The sequence below is a fragment of the Acanthochromis polyacanthus genome, chromosome 13 (assembly GCF_021347895.1).
Source record: "Acanthochromis polyacanthus isolate Apoly-LR-REF ecotype Palm Island chromosome 13, KAUST_Apoly_ChrSc, whole genome shotgun sequence".
NCBI classification, from domain to species: domain Eukaryota; kingdom Metazoa; phylum Chordata; class Actinopteri; family Pomacentridae; genus Acanthochromis; species Acanthochromis polyacanthus.
In genome coordinates this window covers 35,578,943-35,599,916 of record NC_067125.1, presented here as the reverse complement: position 1 = coordinate 35,599,916, position 20,974 = coordinate 35,578,943, and the positions used below count along the sequence as shown (strand labels likewise).

The 20,974-nt window shown below is 40.1% G+C and overlaps 1 protein-coding gene across 1 annotated transcript in view; it reads left to right on the top strand.

Annotated features, from left to right (window-relative positions):
• The window catches only part of map3k10 (mitogen-activated protein kinase kinase kinase 10), a 48,595-nt gene extending 30,593 nt beyond the window's left edge, over positions 1-18,002 (top strand). Inside the window, exons 2-11 of the mRNA XM_022221101.2 lie at positions 59-239; positions 3,157-3,305; positions 6,231-6,406; positions 7,636-7,882; positions 8,999-9,121; positions 9,202-9,340; positions 10,994-11,106; positions 11,313-11,611; positions 13,434-13,965; positions 15,854-18,002. Coding sequence (XP_022076793.1) covers positions 59-239; positions 3,157-3,305; positions 6,231-6,406; positions 7,636-7,882; positions 8,999-9,121; positions 9,202-9,340; positions 10,994-11,106; positions 11,313-11,611; positions 13,434-13,965; positions 15,854-16,254 — 2,360 coding nt within the window. The 3' untranslated portion in view covers positions 16,255-18,002. The remainder of the gene's footprint in view (positions 1-58; positions 240-3,156; positions 3,306-6,230; positions 6,407-7,635; positions 7,883-8,998; positions 9,122-9,201; positions 9,341-10,993; positions 11,107-11,312; positions 11,612-13,433; positions 13,966-15,853) is intronic.
• The last annotated feature ends 2,972 nt before the right edge of the window (positions 18,003-20,974 follow it).

Genomic DNA, 20,974 nt, shown 5'->3' with positions numbered 1-20,974 from the left:
TCTACTTCCTCTCCCTCCTCCTCCTCCTCCTCCTCATCTTCCTCCTCATCTTCTTCAGTCCTCATCCTGCAGCCGGTTGAACGAGACGACCTGTGTGGTAAAACCCTGAAGATCACCGACTTCGGTTTGGCCAGAGAGTGGCACCAGACCACCAAGATGAGCGCTGCAGGGACGTACGCCTGGATGGCCCCGGAGGTCATCAAGCTCTCGCTCTTCTCCAAGAGCAGCGACGTGTGGAGGTACTGAACTGACTTATACAGAAACAAACCTCTACAAGCAGGTTGTTTAGAGGGAATCCGTCTGCATTTCACATTTTCTTCACATGTGCTTATAAAGGTTATTGCTGGATGTTGTCAGTCACACAACACCATCAGGGAGGTGTGTTGTGGTCGCCCGTTTATTCTGCAGCGGACAACAACCTCAAACTTATAGCTAGAATCATAAAGAACCGTCTTCAATAACCTGCAACGGACAGTATCATCCTCATCCTCATCATCCTCATCTGGTTACATGAAGAGACAGAAGACACCTAGAAAGCTGGAATCCACAGAAGGACTGTGTTAAAGTTCTTTAAGATGCTTGAACACCCTTTAAAAACTGTGTGCCTAGAAGAGCTGGTGTTATGTTAAAGGCTAATCGATGATTATATAATAAATAAAGAACCATTATTCTGTAAAACCTACTGTTGGAAAAATACATCAGTTTTATTTTTTTAATTACATTTTAATTATTTTATATGTATAAATACATATATATATATATATTTTTTTTTAATTTTATTTTATTTCATTTTTTGTTCATTGTTTTCTCGATTGGAGTGTATATTATTTATATTTTTTCTTCTGTTTTTAGTTTTTTTTTAGTTCCATTTTATTTTTTTGCTCTTTTTTTCAATATTTGGGTCTTACAGTGCTAAGAACTTAGGCTAAATTTTCTTTCAGCTATTACAAATGATTTAAGGTAAAAAAAAAAAAAATCCCAACAAGCAATGAACAGTTTGCATATAGAAAATTCAGGAACAAATTATATATCTGTGAATACAGAGATCAAACCTATTGAAAAATGTCAATTCCTGCACACATGTATCACCTTGGCATTGATAAATTAAAGAAACTGACATTTCAGTCACAACGACCTTTTTCAAGAAGGTGATAGATGAATGTATGAATGGACTTTTCTCAATAAGTTGAACATTTTGAGGATTAAATTCTTTGCACTGCAGAGAAAACCTAGAAGGTGATGACTACCACAACGATTAGCAACAACATGAAAACCATCTCTAAACAGTTCCGACCCATCGATGCATTTAGTCCACAGACCTCTGATGGTGTCCTGTAGTATCAGACACCAAGACGTTGGCAGCAGACCCTTGTCCTGCATGACTTGCTTTTCCAGCACATCCCACAGATGCTCTATTAGCTTAAAAACTAGACAATTTGGATGCCAAGACAACACTTTAAAGCCAGACCATTCCTAAACAATGTTTGCACTGTAGCAGGGAGCATTATCCTGCTGGAAAAGGCCACTGCCATCAAGAATAACCGTTGCTATGAAAGTGTGACCGTGGTAAGTGTCAGAGTAGTAAAGTGAATACCAGAATGCAAGGTTTTGGAGCAGAAGCGTGTCGCACTGCCATCGTGGGCTTCTTCCCATAGTGTATCTCTTCTCCAGGTAAACAGCGCACATGTATCTGGTTCAGTGGTCCGGTTCTGACGCTCACATGGCCGTTGTAGGTGCTTTCGGCGGTGTACAGGGGTCATCATGGGTCCTCTGACTGGTCTGCAGCCTCACAGTGTGACGCTCTGTGTTCTGACATCGTCCTGCCAGAGCCAGCATTAAGGTTTTCTGCAGTTTGTAGCTCCTCTGTGGGATCAGAACACATGATCCAGCCGTCACTCCCTATGCAAGCCTTCAGGTGCCCACGACCCCTGTTACTGGTTCACCGGTTGTCCTTCTTTGGGCCGCTTTCTGTCGTTACACACCACTGCGTACTGGTCTACCACGCAATGCCTGCCATTTTGGAGATGTTCTGAGCCAGTCATCAAGCCTTCCCAATAGGGTCCTTGTCAAAGTCGCTCAGATCCTTATGCTGCCCATTTTTCCTTCTTCCAACACATCAGCTTCAAGAACTGACTGCTCACTGATATATGCCTGATATATCCCACTCTTTGACAGATGCCGCTGTGACAAGATAATTAATGTGATTCTCTTCTCCTGTCAGTAGTTTTAATGATGTTTCCGATCAGATGTTAGGATCTTGCTCTGGCCCCTGCCCTTCTTCCCCTTTCTTCCTCCTTTTCCTCCTTTCTTGTTTCCTGATGTGTTGTGGTTTTGTCCTGCCTTTTTGGTTCCCTGTCTGTCACCTCTCCCTCCCTGTCGTACGGGTTCACTTATTGGGACACTGGAAAAATGCCCCTCTCAAAACAAAACAAAACTTATTTCAAGGAACTTTTACCTGAAATAAGTGGAAAAAAATGTGCCAATAAAACAAGTGGAAAATGGCTTGGGAAGATTTCTTTAAAAAGATATATTTAGAATCTTGAGATCTTAGAATTAGCTGGGGAAACTTATTTTAAGCTATATTTTACCAGGATTTTCAAGCTTAGGTGTCTTAAAATAGCCAGACATGCTAAAAAAAAAAGCAGTTTTTTTCACTGAAAAATAGATTTTTGCTTCCATGTAACCACCTAGTTTGAGATGTATAAAATTTATTTTGCATTTTTTTGTAAAATACAACTCAAGATAATTTCAAGATTGTTTGACTTAACAAGATATTTGAGATGCCTTGTCTTAAAACAACTCCCTCCACATTGCTGAAATGTCACTTAAGTGAATTTCTCTTAAATCAAGTGGGATGAGACATTTTCACTAAAAATAAGACAAACAGACTTGGTAAGATTTTGAGTTTTTGCAGTGAAATGTTCAGAGCTTTATTCTGTAGCCTTTTTAAGGAATATACTCAGTTATTGTGGAGATGATTCAACTTTTATTACATGATGTAAGTCTGGATGTGTGATCACAGGTGGTCAAATGTGGGTGGAGAAAGTCTTATTTTTTTGTAAGAGATGATCTTTGCTGGGCGGCTATGACTAAAAAACACAAGAACAAAATAATAATTTAACATTATTTTGTCCTTTCTGTTTCCTCTGCTCACAGTTTTGGCGTGTTACTCTGGGAGCTGCTGACCGGAGAGGTTCCTTACCGGGAGATCGACGCGCTGGCGGTAGCTTATGGTGTCGCCATGAACAAGCTGACGCTTCCCATCCCTTCAACCTGCCCCGAACCCTTCGCTCAACTACTGGGAGGTAAGGAGGCGACTACCTGGACGCTTGGTGATGATTGGATCCCAGGAGGCCAAGTCAGTGCTTCTGTTGCCAGAAACATGTCAAAAACATAATCACAGCAATACTAGCTGTTTTCTGATCAATACAAACCTCTTAATGTCACTTTTCAAATATTTCATATTGGCTAGTAAACGTCCAGAATCTTTATCTTGGTGCTTTTTTTGTCTGATCGTACTGAACCCTAAAACCCATCGGCAGGTTTGAAAGACATGTCTGTTCAAAAATCACCAAAATTACACAATTTATCAGAGCCTGTAACTTGAAAACAGAAATGACAGATTTTCACCTTCCCGTGGATCTGTCAGGAAAAATAACCAAATCTAAGCTTAAATTTTTGAAATCTCATCACTTTCAGAAATTTTCCAAAAATAAACTGTCTACTCGGATTTTGCGAAAATGAAAAAGTTCTCCCCTCTTTGTCACAACTGAGACACATTTAGTGATTAAGACTGGAGCAAGAGCCACGTTACAAAAATTCAGGAACTTTTTTGCTGAACGACACGCAATGTTTAAACGGAACAGAAAGAGACAAATATGGAAGCAGAATTAAAGTCACTATCAGATTTTTCCAGTATTGCTAACCCCTAGGTGCATGTGAAAAATGCTGTAGATATGGTTTGTAGTTTTTTTTTTATACATTTTTGTAAAATAAATAATCAATGAAATTCCTCTTTTGTTTTTTCTTTGTTAGTATTTTTGGCATTATATCTCTGTCACACTGCATGGACGACATTTTTAAACTGTCTGTGCTTCTAGTCATGGTTGTGCTGTTTCTATTAAAGTATTGCACTGAAACTATTAGCACGCAGTGAGACAGGAGCAGAAAAAACACCCAGAAACTACTCGGGGTTCAGAGGGCTAAACATGTTGTTGATAATGCAGAAATTCAGAAAACTCCATGTGGCTTTTCAGATTTACTGACTTTAAGATTATATAACATTTCTTGCATTTTTTGAGGTTACAGTGGCTTATTTTAAACCTTTTTTTCCCCCAAATTCTGCATCTGGGAACTGAGGAGTGCACAAAGAGTTAAAATGGATGAAGCCTGTCTGAACATTTTCATTAATTTGCTTCTTATACATCCTCGTGCCGTCCCACGCCTGAGCTCCCCTCGGCCACATTTCTCCTTTTCACCTTGCAAATAATCTCTAACAGTGGTGGAGTATTAACCGGCTCTTGTTTCACAGTTCAGGTCATCTCTGTTTGAATGCGCACTTAACTTATATCCAAATTGCCTTAATGTGCTTATGTTATGTTTTTTTTTTTCAAAAGCTACAGACCAGGGTTTACGTCGAACACAAAAAGAAGAGGGGAAAAAGATAGAGCTGCTACTCAAACTGTCAGCCCAGCAGCAAACTTCCCTCCACTTCCCTCCCACTCTGCTCCCAAAGCTCCTTTCCTCCTCATCCCCCCTCTCACTCCACTTCATCTTATCCATGTTCATCCGTTAATCTCCCCTTTGTCATCCCTCGCTGCTCTCTACACTCCTGTTTACTCCTGTCATCTGCTCACTTTCATCTCCTCTCCCTTCCAACTTCATCCACATGTTTCATGCTAATTTAGTTTAGCTAACAAACAAACGGTACCAGCTAGAAGTCTACTTTGTTGGTGCATCCCTGTCTTTTGCACTAAACTGTGTGAGACTTTTAGGAGACGTCTGTGTTGTGGTTTGGTGTTGGAGAGACGCCGTTGATCAGTTTGTGGCTCAGCAGATTATTGTAGGTGTGTGGCATGCTTCTGCAACACTGTCAGTCAGGGTTTGGCTCACGATGGTCGCCATATGCTGTCCCATCTTGCTCTCTTCCACTTTTTCTGTTGCCTCCTCTACTGCCAGAGATGAAAAAAAAAGAAAAATATATCCACACCATGGTTCATGGTTTGGCCGTCTTTGTATTACACTGATAATCTAACTGCTTCCAAACTTAGTACACTTCAATATGCATTCATGCAGAGTAGGCTGAGTACAGAAACAGTCTAGTGATATTCTGCATTTATCTTACCAACTAGTACTGATATTTTCATTTTAGCTGATTGCTGTTGCTGATATGTGCACATATTGTTTCCACCCAATAATCAGAGAGCATCCTGCAGTAGAGTTAACATGCTGGCATTCCTGGTTATATTCTGATGGCTGACTGGGAGGAGCAGACATAAAACTCCTTCAAATTGCATGAAAAACACACCATATTTATTTCTATGCATCATTTTCAAACTAAATTATAAACCTGTAGCCTGGCGGGCGTTATCTGTCTGTCGATGTTTGTTTGGGCTCATGCAGATATTTTATTTTTAAGTTTTTATGGACCAGTACCGATGATGATGCCACTACCGTGCATCTGCATGAAAACTGCCCAGCTGTTTCTAGAAATGGCTGCACTGAAAAAAAATCTCTATGTTTTGGACTAAGACAAACTTTATACCAGCCTTCTTCTTCATACAGTAGTCTCTGCTGAAACTCTCTGTACAGTATTTTAGGGAATGTGTTAGAACCTAGCACACTGAACAGTAAAACTCAGTGTTGTGTGAATGAACACTGGTATGCGCCATATTTCTACATCCTCACTGTTTTTTTTTGTTGCAAACACAAAAATACACAAAATACAAATAGAAAGGTGTATTATTGCAGGTCATTTCCATGCATGATACATTTCTGCACACTGTAAATGACTTATATTACCTTCCATGACTTATAATGTCTTGTATTTGCTACACTTGTTTATCTGACTTGCTCTTTTAATAGACCTGTTCATGGTTACTGTTAATTGTATTCCTTGTATGTGAAAACCTACATTTCATTAAAACATATTCTGATTCTGAAACTAACTCCAGAAATAGTTTATTATTAAACCACTTGAACATCTGTCCCTCTGTTCTCTCGTCCATCAGAATGCTGGAGCCCGAACCCCCACGGCAGGCCCTCGTTCACCAGCATCCTGAGGCGGCTGCTGGCCATCGAGCAGTCGGCCATGTTTCAGATGCCTCTGGAGTCCTTTCACTCGTTACAGGAAGACTGGAGGCTGGAGATCCAGCAGATGTTTGACGAGCTCAGGGCCAAAGAGAAGGTGAGAAATGTGTAAACACAGATCCAGTCAGGTCGTAACTCTTTTACCTGGAGAAGCACTTCATAAATCAGCCCTCATATAAAAAGGATTACTGTAATGTGTGTGGATGCTCATTAGGGGCTCAGTAATGCACTTTAAAATTCTGCCTTTAACCTTCTGAGCCCCAAGCATTTCTTTATTATGTTTGCATTTTATGTTCCTGTCACATTTTTACTCGCTGTGGTCTCATTGTTTACTGCAGTATAAACTCCTGCACCTCAGTGAAAACAGCAGAACCACACCTACAAATTGAGAGAAGTTAAAAATGTCCATTGTGCGGTGTGACACAAAACTATTGCCAGAAGTCCTAACAAGACAAAACAAAAGTTGAATTCTTTTATTTACTTCACAATTTGGAAAAAGCCTAAATTCAACAAGTAAAAAATGTTTTTTTTTCTAGTGCCCACGGGTATTAGCGATAATGGAGAAGATGGCGACTCTATCTTACTCTTAATGTTTTTAATTTGCTTCCAGGCTCGTCATTTATCTCTGAACACACACAGCCTGCAGTTCAGTCACTAATAGCTTCTCCATTGTGGCAAGAAGTGCCGAATTTTAAATTTTTACAGAATTTTGTTAAAGTACACAGAAAATTTGGTGGCATTTTTTAATTACACATTTAGAATAAAGTGAATTTGGTGAAATGGTACAATTTTAGGTTTAGATTTGGTCACTTTTCCAGATGTAACTGCAAGTCACAGGGGGGTAGTTCAAGGATTGTTGTAAAGGGGAAAATTCAACAGTTTTAGTTTCTTGTTCTGGTAAATGTTGTAACTTTTACACTTCTTTAAAGACAACCTATCAAACTTACCAGGAGGTTTTGGGGTTCAGAAGGTTAACATTGTGATATTGCAGAAATTCAGTTATTAAAATCGACAGCAGTCGTTGAAGACTGCAGATGATGTAATTAAAGACACTGTCAGTAAATTCAAATAAGCAGGTATGTGTCATTATTCTCTCCCTTTCTGCTTTTCATTAGGGTTCATTTATTCAAGCAGAATTGAGCTTGTAGGTGAAGAAGCCACATTTCATACTGAGGTGGGAGGAATCTCACCCTGTCAGAGGTGTTTCTGTTAATTAGTATTACCTTAGCAACAGGACTAATGCCAAGCAAGGTGTGAAAAGAGGCGCTGCTATGCCTGTAACCTCCCCTCCTCCTCCTCCTCATCATCTTCCTCGCCTCTCTGCAGGAGCTGAGATCCTGGGAAGAGGCTTTGGCTCGAGCAGCCGAGGAGCAGAGGGAGCAGGAGGAGCAGCTGAGGAGGAGGGAGCAGGAGCTGGCCGAGAGGGAGATCGACATCGTGGAGCGGGAGCTGAACATCATCATCCACCAGATGTACCAGGAGAAGCCCAGCGTCAAGAAGAGGAAGGGCCACTTCAAGAAGAGCAGACTGCTGAAGCTGGGCAGAGACAGCAACTGCATCAGTCTGCCCTCTGGTGGGTGGAAAGGCGAGCTGCAGCCAGAAGGGTTTATTTTGATGAATCAGGTGCTCAGAGCTGGCAGAGCTCCCAGTTTGATGCCACTTACTGTTAATTTGGGGTTTTTCCAGGTTGGAAATGTAGGACACAGACTGTTCCAAAAGACTGGACAGTATCTGTGTTCATCTACAGTGTAAAGAGCTCTTTTATTTTAAAGAGAATTCATTTGAGAGGGAAACCACACAGCAAACTCCAATGATTTTTCTTTCAGTCGTGATGGCTTTTTGAATTATTGTAATTTAATGTGTCCTCTCTTCAAGCTATGTCACTACTATGGCTAGTGTCATATTTTTTAAAGCCGATTCTCTTTTCAGACGGTGAAGCTTTGCACATTTTTCAAAGAACTGTTGCTCTAAAAAGTTGTTTTCACTCAAAATTAACATTAACTGACTGCCAAAATTGGAAAATATTGCGTTTTCTGCTAATCAGCTAATTAATTAAAGGCCTAATTGTCTGAACAAGAAACAGCAAATCCACATTATGTGTTACAATAGTGAGACTATCTCATTTTTATGTTTGGTTTATTTGAGGAAACTTGCATGACTTGTTTTTTTTGGGAACTGTAATCCTTCATTAGAGTGTCTGTTAGTCAGATTTGTTTGCTGTCAAGATTTTGCAAAAGTAATTTCAAAACAAAATGTTCTGCAACAACATAACCAGAAATCAAGCCAACAGAACACAAAAAACACAGATCTCACATCAGCATCTGTTTAACAGTGTTTCTGGATTGTTTCAAAGATCCTGGGCTTGATGGGAAGTCTACAGAGTCCGTATATACCTCCATCCTGATCATAACAAGTCATTTTCACCAAAGAGAGGCTGTGGTTCAACACCTAGGAGTTGCCAAGACTTTCCTCACTACTCAGGACTTACAAAACTAAAATTCTGTTGTTTTTGACCCACAGTCTCGGTGGACATATAATTAATTCTATAGAGTTTTGCTTTAATAGCTGCAGACAGTGAAACATACCAATAAAATGAAGCACGACTGCAGAATACTTTCCTCATTTTAATGTTATCAGTATTTAAATTCACAATGAAAAATCAATCTTTGGCACATTTCTGTGTTTGCAGGCTTTGAGCATAAGATCACAGTGCAGGCGTCGCCCAGTGTGGACAAGAGGAAGACCCAGGGGTGTGAGAGCACCACCCCTCCTGCCAGCCCGGGGGTCATACCACGACTCAGAGCCATTAGACGTGAGTGCAAACACACATTAGTGAAGTGAGGATATGTCTAGTTGATATATAGTTTACTGAATGTTTGCTCTGTCTCTCAGTGACGCCGAGTGACGGCAGTAAGACGTGGGGTCGCAGTGCTGTGTGTAAGAAGGAGGATCTGACGGCCAACAAGAAGAAAGGACGGACCTGGGGCCCGAGCTCCACCCACCAGAGAGAGAGAGTCGGCGGGGAGGAAAAGTATGTAGACGCTTATTTAAATACAATTATGAATGTGTTACATCCCAGCTTTGGTTTGGAGAAAGGTAGGCAACATAAATGAGATGCTTGTTGTTAAGCAGAGGCATTTATCGCATTAATAAACTAGCAAAGAAGGCAGGAAACAGTGCGAGTGGGTGCAGCTAGATCAATAAAATATATTACATTAACCCAGAAAACATAATACTGTACTCTAATTGAAATAATGTCAGTAGCAGACTGTGCACGTCTCGTCCAGATTTGACACGTCTACATAAGTGGCTTTGCAGCTGAACCTGGTATAATGTGGTTCAAATGCAAAAAGTAAGAAATGAATAAATTTAAAGCAGTGAAATTTCCATTTTTTTACATTTTTGATAATAGAATAAATATCTGTCAGTGGATTTCAGACATCAAAAATTTAACTGAAATCTGTAACACGAGTCTACATAAAAAAAAGATAAGTTTCTCTCACCTGCCTAACCAGAAGCAGACTTGTGTGTGACACTGACCTGTGATTTGCAACAACTGGTCGTCTCGGGTTCTCAGCTGCAACTGGGGTGTTAGTGACTTCTAGTCTGTTTGAGAGTGTGTAACGAGGTAAAACTAAAGCTGGTCCAGTTTCCAGGGAGAAGGACGAGCATCTCAGTATCACAAGCAAGTTAGAACGAGCGACCAGGAGCACAGAGACGAGTAGCATCTTAGTGACTGCTCACAGCTTCCACAAATGATGCCTAAAAGCTGCGTTTAAATTAGGTTTCAGCAGGAAGGTGAGGTTTAAGATTGGTGAACTGGGCCTGGTGCTGTTAAGAAGCAGGATGAGGTGGGTCACACAGCTAACAGACTGCATGAAAACGGTGGCAATGTTCAGCACGTTGGTCCAAAACAAGTGTAGAATTGATTTTATAGGATGAAGTTCTGCATATTGTTGGCACAAGTTGTTAAATACGTGCAGGATTTACTGGTTTTCTAAAAGTCAAGACTTCCTCGCATTAAAACTAGCTGCTACTAGTATGAAAACAAATGGCTCATTTTCCTGAAATGTCTCAGGATTTCAGAATAAGTGGGTAGAGTTGTGATACTGTAAAGTTTTCCATGATTAAAGCTTAATTTTATCCCTTACTAATGGATTTGAGATATGGCTACACTGTAGGAGGATGTACAAACAGTTAAAGCCCACATTTGTCCTTATAGTAATTCAAAAAATACACACTTGAAAGCGTAAGTCTTTTCAGCTTTTCAAGTCTACAGAAGAAAATAAAATAGAAAGAAAAACGCTTAGATTTGAATTCCTCATTTTCAACCAAAGTTTATTTGTTCTCCTGCAAAAAACTGAATCTCAACTATGAGGCTTAATTTCTGTTCATCTCAGGCAAAAAGAAACTTCCTTCTATGATATTTCTAATATTTTTCTGCAAAAAATAAATTATTCATAGCACAGTAAACCCCTTTAATCAATATTTCATTACAGCAGCCAGAAGCAGAGCAGTTGTCTGGGTTTTGTGTTATTGCTGCCATCACATAATTATTTTCCTTTTCTATATGAAAACTGTTACTTTTGGAGCACCTGTTGTCTTGATTAATGATTGATAAATTAGGTTTGGTTGTTGGTATGTTGACAACTTGATTTAAAATGGTGTATTTTTATGTCTGCAGGCTTAAATCTTTGGGTGAAGGCTGTAAAGTTTGGTCGTCCAGCGCACCAAATCTGGGAAAATCCCCCAAACATGCCCCCATGACTGCTGGCTTCTCCAGCCTCAATGAAATGGGTGAGTCTTTACTTTTTATTTTAAATGCTCCATCAGTAACTTAGCCACAACAATCAGCCTGATGATTTCTTCCGTTGTTGTTGTTTATTTTTTATTTCACAATTTTATTTACATTCATATTATATGTTGTTTTTTAAGTTGTGAAAAATGAACTCCCAAAAAGCTCGCACTTACAGACAGGGGTCCATGTCTTCCGTCTTTCACAGAGGAGTGCTGTGAGTTCGAGGAGTCACCGGGGTCCTTACAGCCCTCAGAGACCAGCAGTAACGGGGCCATGGAGGACTCGGGGCCTCTGTGGAGCAGCCTGGGACCCAACATGGTGCCCGTCGTCGGTAATACGAGCTCCTGTCACGGGTCAGGAAGCCTGGGGACGGGGGCGAGCTACCAGGACTCACTTCGTCGCTGCAGCCAGAGGAAGAAGAGCGACATGCTGCTGCTGGGTTGTGCCTCTCTGCTCGCCTCTGTGGCTCTGGGTCAAGACCTGCTGCAGCTGGGAAAACTACAGGTGAGAAAACAGCAGTAGAAAATGAGTGTCCGTCAGGTTTATGGCTGAGCTGCTGCATTGGACTATGTTTTTCCTAACAGAATGGCAAATTTTGGCAGCATTTACTGTGTGGATTTAGAGTTTATTACGGCACTTTTGCTATTTTTGTTTGCAGTCCTGATATAACTGGGAGCTGCCTTCATTTACACCCACCTGTCTTTGCTGGTTCGTGCCTGAGATCTCACCAGAATGTGAGATTTTATCGTTGCTAGTTTGTTTTTATTGCTTCTATTTATATATCCTGCCCGTGGACAGAATTTCTCTCAGATTCACGATTCACATCATTAAAAGTCAGGCATCTTTACATAAACAGTTTTTTACAGAAGACAGAGTCATTTATAGTGGTATAAAATAAGTGTTTATTTGGGTCAGCGTAGGCCTCTTATAACCAAATGTGCATAGTTTAAATCAAAAAGTTGTCTCAATCAACAACTAACGTTTACAAAAGTCCAGTGATTTCATGATGATACCAAAAACATTTCATAGCCCACTTTTGGAGGCACATAAAGCAAGTTTTCAGCAACATATGATGACAATGAGATTTCCTTCGGTTCGCTGGAAGAAATGTCCCTCTCAAAACAAAAAAAACTTACTTGAAGGAACTTGCACCTCGAAATACATGAAAAAAATCTGCCAATAGAACAAGTGAAATGGCTTGGTAAGATTTCTTGAAATAAGATATGATATTTAGAATCTTGAGATCTTAAAATTAGCAGGGGAAACTTACTTTAAGATATATTTTACCAAGATTGTCAAATTTAGGTGTTATTGAAATAAGCCAGATATGCTATAAAAAAAGAGCAGCTTTTCTGTCAAGAATGGATTTTCGCTTTCATGTAACCTCCTAATTTGAGATGTTTATCCCTCCTGTTGTCCTAAAAAAAAGTATTGTGTCCTTGTCTGAAAAAATCTGCAAAAAAATTCTACAAATTTGTGAAGAAAATTCCAATAATCCTTTAAAAGTTTTTTTTTTTTTTTTTTAAATCCCCCAAATTTGGCAAAAAATTCTTGTAAATATTTTCAAAAAATGAGTAAAAATCTCCCAGAAAATCCAAAAAATATCTAAAGTGTTTACATATATATCAGTAAAATTTCTAATATTCTCTTAAGAACATTCACATAAAAATCATCATTTTTTGTGAATGTTCTTCAGAAACATTTTTAACATTTCTTTTTTCCACCAAAAAATGTTAAAAAATTTCCCAAAAATGTTGAAAATGTGGACATCAGAAGTTTCATTGTGAAAATATATTTTTTTCCACATTTTCAAACTTTAAAACGGGTCAATTTGACCTGCAGGACAACACAAGGGTTAAACTTATTTAGAGTTTTCTTGTAAAATTCAACCCAAAACAAGATAATTTCAAGATTGTTTGACTTAACGAGATATTTAAGATACATTGTCTTAAAACAAGTCCCTCCATCTTGCTGAAATGTCACTTCTTAAGTGAATTTATCTTAAATCGAGTGGGATGAGACATTTTGACTAAAAATAAGTCAAATAGACTTGGTAAGATTTTGAGTTTTTGTAGTATTGTTGAAGCATATGAGGGTGCTATAAAGTACACGGGGTCAATAAAAGCAATGATTTGTTCTGTTGCTTTAATGAGGTGTGCCAGTGATAATCACAGAACTGTATTTTTTTTCAAGTGAGACACAAACTGGAAGGTCTCAAGACTGTGTTGTTAAAATGTCATCGTTTATGCACCTTGTATCATCTAACCTGGTGATATTTTGTCATTGTAAGAGAGATAATCTGCATGTTGATGTGATCCATCATCAGGTGCTTCAGGATGAGCAGGACCTCCGAGAGGAGCAGCGGAAGAAGAAGGAGGGTCTTTTCCAGCGAACCGGTCGTTTCCGCCGCAGCACGTCTCCCCCCAGCAGAAACCTCTCCCTGTCCCTCTCCAGACATCACGACTCCACACTTCCTTGCTTGGACCCGTCTCCCTCCGTGACACTCCTCTCTTTGTCGTCTCTGTCCGACTGCAACTCCACCAAGTCCCTTCTCCCCTCCGACCCGGACGAGTACCCCCTGACCCCGATGACGGGGATCAAAACGCCGGCAGCGCCTCCAGCTCCGGCCCTCAACCCGCTCCTGGACTTGCGGGCCGAGAGCTTCAAGAAGGAGCCCAACCAGTCGCTGACGCCGACCCACGTGTCTGCAGCCATGGCCCTGAACCGAGGACACAGACGGACCCCTTCAGACGGGGCGATACGACCCCGAGCCCAAACTTTGGGTCACCACAGGACGCCGTCAGACGGCAGCATGCCCATGCCTCCTCCACCAGGAGCACACATCACAACCAACAAAGGTACAGAGATACATTATATATTAAAGTTTTTAGCCAGTTTGTTAACAAATATAAAAGCCCATAGTCAAGATTATTTGCAGTACACATCTGGATATATTTTAATGACAATTCATCCACGTTTGTGGAGATAAGTGTCTTCAAATACCCAAGATACACAAAACTTGATGGACTCAGATTGTCTAACTCTTACCCCTTTATTGGACAAGTGATCATATTTGGTAACTTCTGCACACATTAAATATGGCGCTGGTCCCGATTCTCAGTGAGGTTGAAGTATGTGGTTTTCACCCAGCCAATCAGCGATGATCACTCTTCATCACAGCACACTTAAATCGTGGCATTTGACCAACCGGCAGAGGCCTGGAATGTATCAAACTTTCTCTTTCTTCCCAAACTGGATAAAGACAGACTTGCGGCTCGGTCCTCTTCCATATTTTTGTTCAAAACGTTAAAAATAACCATGATTAGTTGATGAAACTGACACGTTTTACAGTTGAATAGTTGTGCTAAGTGATGAAATATACATTTCTTGTTTGTTTTTTATCACTAAGAAGCAAGGCACCATATATGGGAACTTCATTGTCTTTGAATTTCAACAAGAAAATGAAACATTTTTATAAAATGTCACAAAAGTTAAAAAAAAGTCTTCTGTCTTCCAATAACACTCCAGGGTTGAAATTTTGAAGCTTTAAACCACTAACCACATTGTCACATAAACATTTAATTTACATGTACTCATATACTTTTAAGAGTCATGAGATGCTACAACAAGAAGCAGCAAGAGATCAGTTTCTGACTGACTTTCAAACTAGATATTGTGTACCAGTGATTACAAACTAGGAGCACAAGTAACGTCAAACGAAGTAACGTGCCCATGAAAGCCAGAACCCACAGTTTTTCTGCAGAACATTGCATTGTACAGAGATAATCAGTGTCATTCGTTAGTCTTCCTTTAGTTTTAACATTGTGGTGGATTGATGTAGACAGTCACAAGAAATGCACAAAGAAAGACGATGAAAATAGTGGGGGGGGGTTTTAATGATGTAAAAGCGAGTAAGTAGTTGAAATAGCTACATAAAGGTCCTGATGACAGTGGAATTTGTTAATTACTGTTGAGGATAGCTAGTTGAAGCAGTTTAAAGCTAAAAGGAAAGGATGGATGTTGAACTATTTAGCTTAATCTAATAGATAAATAGCACAGACCAAACAATGACAGTTCAATTGGATGAAAAGATATTTTAGGAATCTAGACTTTTATGTAGTAAAATATGTTAAAGGTGTGTCATCTGATATGTTTATGTGGAGGTGGAAAAGGTGGGTAACATGTTACAATGGCATGACCCTGACTCGCTTGGTTGCTAGTTTTGTTTGTTTGTCTTCTTGGTTTGATTTTCTGACAGCTTAGATACCAGAAGTTTATACGAGCACTAAAAAACTCCCAGCAGTCTCTGCTTCAACAGTGATTTTATTGATAATATTGATGATGAGAAATAAAAGCAACATGATGTTTGCTGCAACTTTTATTCAGTGTAGTAAAAGATCTGAGGCAGCTGTAATAGCAAAATGTGACCAACACCCCAAAGGGTTCATCTTGTGGCTGTGAATTATACACAGATTTGCAGTTAGTGGGTTAACATGCAAAACACTTCATTAAGCCTCATTATTTGATGTAGGGCTGCAGCTGCTGAATATTCTCTAGTTGATTCGTCTGCAGATGATTTTCTCTACTCATTGTTCGTCCATAAATGTTAGAAAATAGTGTCCAAGCTGACAGAAGATGATAGTTTTAAACTGTGATGCATGATGGAAAAAAGCATCGAACACAGAAGCTTGAACCACAAAATGTTTGTTTGCTTGAATGTTGACAGATTTTTCTTTTCTCACTCAGGTACACACGACACTCTGGACATCCCTCGACTCCCAGATCCCTCCACCATCTTCCCCGTCCCACATCGGCGTAAAGCTCCAGCTCCTCCCATCCCCGACCCAGACGCTCTCTGCCTCATCAGCCCCCTGGAGAGACCCAAGACGCTGGAGTTCGCCCCCCGGCCGCGGCCCACCCCGGCCCGGATAAAGCCGGACCCCTGGAAGCTCGGATCTCTCTCCCGGACCCTGAGCTCGTCGCCGGGCAGCAGCTGCGACAGTCCGCTCGGTTCGGGCGACAGCAGCGCCAGCGCCGCCCGGCCCAACCTGATGGACATGGACATGGAGGGCCAGAGTTTGGACCCCACCGTCCCTCTGTGTGGACAGCGGCAGTCTGCAACTCTGTGTGGACAACAGTACTCATAGTGAACATTGTTTTTTTTGCATTCAGACTTGTGTTCCGAGACTTTTGAGCTTAGACTGAATGAGGAACGCCTACTGATGTCTGAGCCGAGCAAAGTGCACCCACTGAAGTCTGCAAAAACATCCCACTTCTTGTCATGTTTTTTAGGCACTTACTGGAAGCCATCACTCTTGTGTGCCCTTTTAGTGTCCTAATGAGGTGTGAATCTTTGACAGCAAGCCATTCCCTGCTAGTGCTCACTAACCTGCACGACACTGAGGGTCCTAGAGGCCTTTTAAAAGCCTTGTAGAGTGCTCACCCACCCACCTTACCCTACTTTACCCTTCCTTCTTTTCCCTACTCAGAAGCCATCTCTGCCTGCTTCTTAGCACCTCATGACCGGATCACATTTCCTTCAAGACTCCTCAAAAGCCATTCAAGCACTTAAAAAGCCACTTTTTTGACTTTGCTAACTGGTCATTTTAATCCATTCGCTTGTGCTTTTGCTTGTCTGTGTAGCTTCTCACCTTTTGCTTGCATCCTTCACACTTTAAAAGACCAGAAAAGTCCTCATCCAACTTTCAGGAGTGTTTCCCTGATTTAAAAAAAAAGAAAAAGAGGAGCTGGACTGTCTAAAATTCTTATAAGAGTGTCCTTGTTCTTATTTTGCACACCGTTTGTTCTGCCGGTGCACAAACATCTCCCATAAACTCCCCTTCATCCTCACACGTCAGCGTCCTTTTCCCTCCAACACTGAGACAGGAGATACAAAAAGCCTTTTTATTCCTCACAGCACTGGTGGACTGGTTCAATCCTCAGCCTTCAAAAAAAGTTTTATTTTCTCAGTGCTTGCACCATCCCTGCTGCGACCTGTTAGCAAAAACATTTTTTTTCTATTGGTTTTGGCAGCCCAGGTGTGTTTCTCCATGTGTGAATGTGTATATATTACTGTACATGTGTGGATGAGAAAGATGTTTGGTGCTTTTTCAGTGCATGCTATTTTACGTGTGAATGGTTTCGCTGGACGCAGCATCTCTTCCAAGTAGAACTGCTGGTTGCTCCGCAGGTTCTCATCCTTTTTTTTTTTGCATCTCTTCGATGAAAACATTCCTCGCAGTAGCACTTCTTTGGATCCTGCTCATGCCACCGAAATGGACGCGAAACAAGAATCATCAACCTCTTCCCCACATTCTCTCCTCTGACCTGCTGTGTTCAAGCATCAGTGGCAACTAGTTAGCCTCTGTGTGGACTCAGAGTGGACTCAAAGCGCTCTAGTCACGGCTGACAAATCAACTTTTATCTCCGGAGTTGTTTTCGTACAGTGGACATCCTGGATGCAGATGGTATTTACTTGACTGTGCAAGTTTCTCTTAGGTGAGTGTGTGTGTGTGTGTGTCTGTGTGTGTCTGTGTGTGTGTGTGTGTGAGCATGGATTTGAGTGTGTGTGTTGTTTATTTGTATGGGATGCTGACAATCCCGTCGCTAGAAGAGTGAGCCCGAACTCATTCTCCTCGTGTGGTCAAGAACACTGAGTATTTATTAAATTTATTGTTATTAATGGGAAAGGATTAATTATTATTATTACAATGCTCTTCCTGGGATATCTGTATATATTTGTTAATATAACAGGAAAAACCAAGGAAAACCTGGGAAACTGCTTACTGAAACATCCATGTTGTGTTCAGTCTCAACCTGTGACGTTTCTGGGTTCAATGAGGAATACGTGTGAATTGTGATGAATGAGAGATGAATAAAAGAAACAAAGAAAGAAGCTTCAGTGTCAGTACTATATGTGCTTTTGTTATGGTCTTGAGGTCATTTAAAATATTCAGATCCCCTTTTTTAGTGCAATCAAGTACAATTCCTGCTCAGAATCCAGAATGACTGAATTACTGTCATCTACTTTCTGATATTTTATTTATTTATTTCAGGTTAAATAGTTTTTGTTGTTGCAGCAGGTCAAGGTTGAGCTAGTTCTACCTGCTTGATATATAGTTGTGTAGTTTGGTCTGGAGACTTCCAACCTAAGGGTCACCAGATAAATGTGAGGGGTTGTCAGAGCCAGCAGACAAACAAACAAAAGCTCCCCTACACGGATCAGTTTTTTAGAGGCACTTTTCTCTAATCTTTGCTTCTGACAATGATTTAAATGAAACCATGTGAGATTTCAGTGAAGTGATCTGCTGACATCATAGACAGCTGAAACAAGACAAAATGGGAGAAATATACTCTGCTTTTTTGTAGTGATGTAAGTACATTTAATTAAAGTACTGTAGTGGAAATACATATTTGAAGTGCTTCACTAAATGTCTCTGCTTTTTTTGCACACAAAACAGGAAGAATGTTAAAAAAAAGATTTTTTTTGTTATCCGTTAAACAACCCAAGAGTTTATACAAGTACGGCTGAAATGATAATTCCCTTAATCAAGTAGTTGATTGACAGAAAAGTTATTGGCAGCTTTTGATTGTCTTTGAAAGTTCTCCTCGTGGCATTTCTCAGTTTTTGTACAATATTTACAACCAAACGATCAGTCGATTAATGGAGAAAATAATAATTGTTAGATTTTACATTAATGCACGAGCAGTAAGCTGATGCTGTCATTTCTGGTCATAGAACAGTCACATGGGACAGTAATCTGAATTGAGTCCTTTTAAAACAAGCAAAAGTAAATTATCTCTGATAATACGGATATTTTCAATGCAGGACTTTTGTTTGAAATAGAATATTTTTTAAAGAAAAGTGTTAATAGTTTTACTGAAGTGAAGGATGTGAATATTTACCACTCAGAGACTAAAAAGTTGGGAAACCAAAGTTTCAATAAGTTGAATTTTATTCACAACATCGTGTCTTTCGTTTTATTTTAAATCTTATTTTGATAGTACAACTGTCAAATAAGTGCAGAGGAGCAAAAAAGAACCACATTGCCCTTTGAAATGTTGAGTTGATGTAGACTTTATTACAGCTCTTGAGGAAATGGGTACTAATGGTTTTTATACTGCTGTTGTTTCAGGAACAGTTTAACATTGTCTGTCAGTGGTGGACAGTAATTGAGCACATTTGCTCAGGTACTGTGCTTGAGTAGAATCTTAATGTACTTCTACTTTACTTGAGTATTTCCACTTTATGCTTCTTTATACTTCCTCTCCACTCAGACGGAAGCATTGTACTTTCTCTTCCACTACATTTATCTGCTCTCTTCAGTTACATTTAAGCTAAAGATTTAACACAATGGATAATATAAGACACTTTAACAGTGCAACACATTGTTAAAGATTAATTTAGTGATTTCCAACCTTTTTGGCATATGAATCCTTACATAAAGCAGTGTGTATTCACAGTCACATTTTAAATGTCTGAGTTGTTAACAGCTCTACCAAACAGTGGTTTCTCCCTCTAAACTTCTCACATGGTTTCATTTCAGTAAATGTTTACATGAGCCAATATCTAAAGGAAAGGTCAAAAAGCTCAAAACAGATTTGTGTATCAAAACTTTTTTCATTTTTTACTTCTTCTACCTTCTCTCTCCTAGTAATCAGCTGATGACCCTCAGATTTATCATCTGTCTCTGTATATAAAACTTTATATAAAATAGTTCAAGCAGTTTCCATCTGCAGCAGCTACAACAACAACATGCTACAGATACACTGATGCTGAATATTTATAATGTAATGATGTCATTTATACATATATAGAATACATCAGGTAGTGTGACCAATCTAGTGCTTTCACTTTGATACTTTAACTACATTTTTCTGCTAATATTTATGTGATTTTACTTAAGTGAGATTTTATATGCAACATTTTGACGTTGCTGCATTGATGCTTTTTGAAGAAACTGTTGTTAACCTGCCAGACACCTGCAGACAAAGGCTTCTGCAGTAACAGATAAAATCCTCGAGGTGTCACCACTGTGTCCTATGATGTCATATCTTCCCCAGGTCTGCTGTTTTTCTCCATGTCATGCATTCCTGTAGACGCTCTCTGACACTGCAGCTGCCACAAAGGGCTGATAAAGGTGCATTCAGAACAGTTCACTAAAAAGTCAGGCTACAATCTGAGGCGACGGTGAGCGAAGAAATGCTTTAAAAAGTGTGATATTTTACACTGACATGTCCACCTCTGAATGTAAAGACAGATGGAGACACAGTTTGTACAGATGTTCCAACGCACAAACCCTCACACACTCCACCGCTGCGTATGTCTGTGTGACCGCCAATCAAACACCCTTTCAGACGCCAGCCAGTTACCTAGCAACCCCTCTTCACTTCCATGGTGATGCTATTAAAAGCAGCAACACACACACAGACACGCAGAGAGAGAGAGTGAGAGAGAGAGAGGGAAAAAATGGACGTTGAGCCTGAAAATGAAGTGAAGAAGAGAGAGAGAGAAAGGTGATAAAGTGGCAGCAGGACGGATTCGGGTTCGCGTGGCCGGTTCACAGCTCAAACACAAACACACAACAACAGCACTGAGTTCTTTGTCTCTTTCTGTCTGACTATGGCGACTCTCACATTTATCACCTTTTCTGTTATGCATTTTCCTCAACAGTTGTTCATTATATTTCCTGCTTTTTTAATCCTAATTCCTCCGTCTTCCTTTGTTTAAAGGAGCTATCATGTCAGCGCAAACATATTTTACAGGCAGATTCAGGTGGTGACAGTGTTGACTGGACGAGGACAGACACAAAAGAGAGGTGGACAATGAGGGAGGAATACAAATGTGTGTTTTCTGTTCGTGTTTGA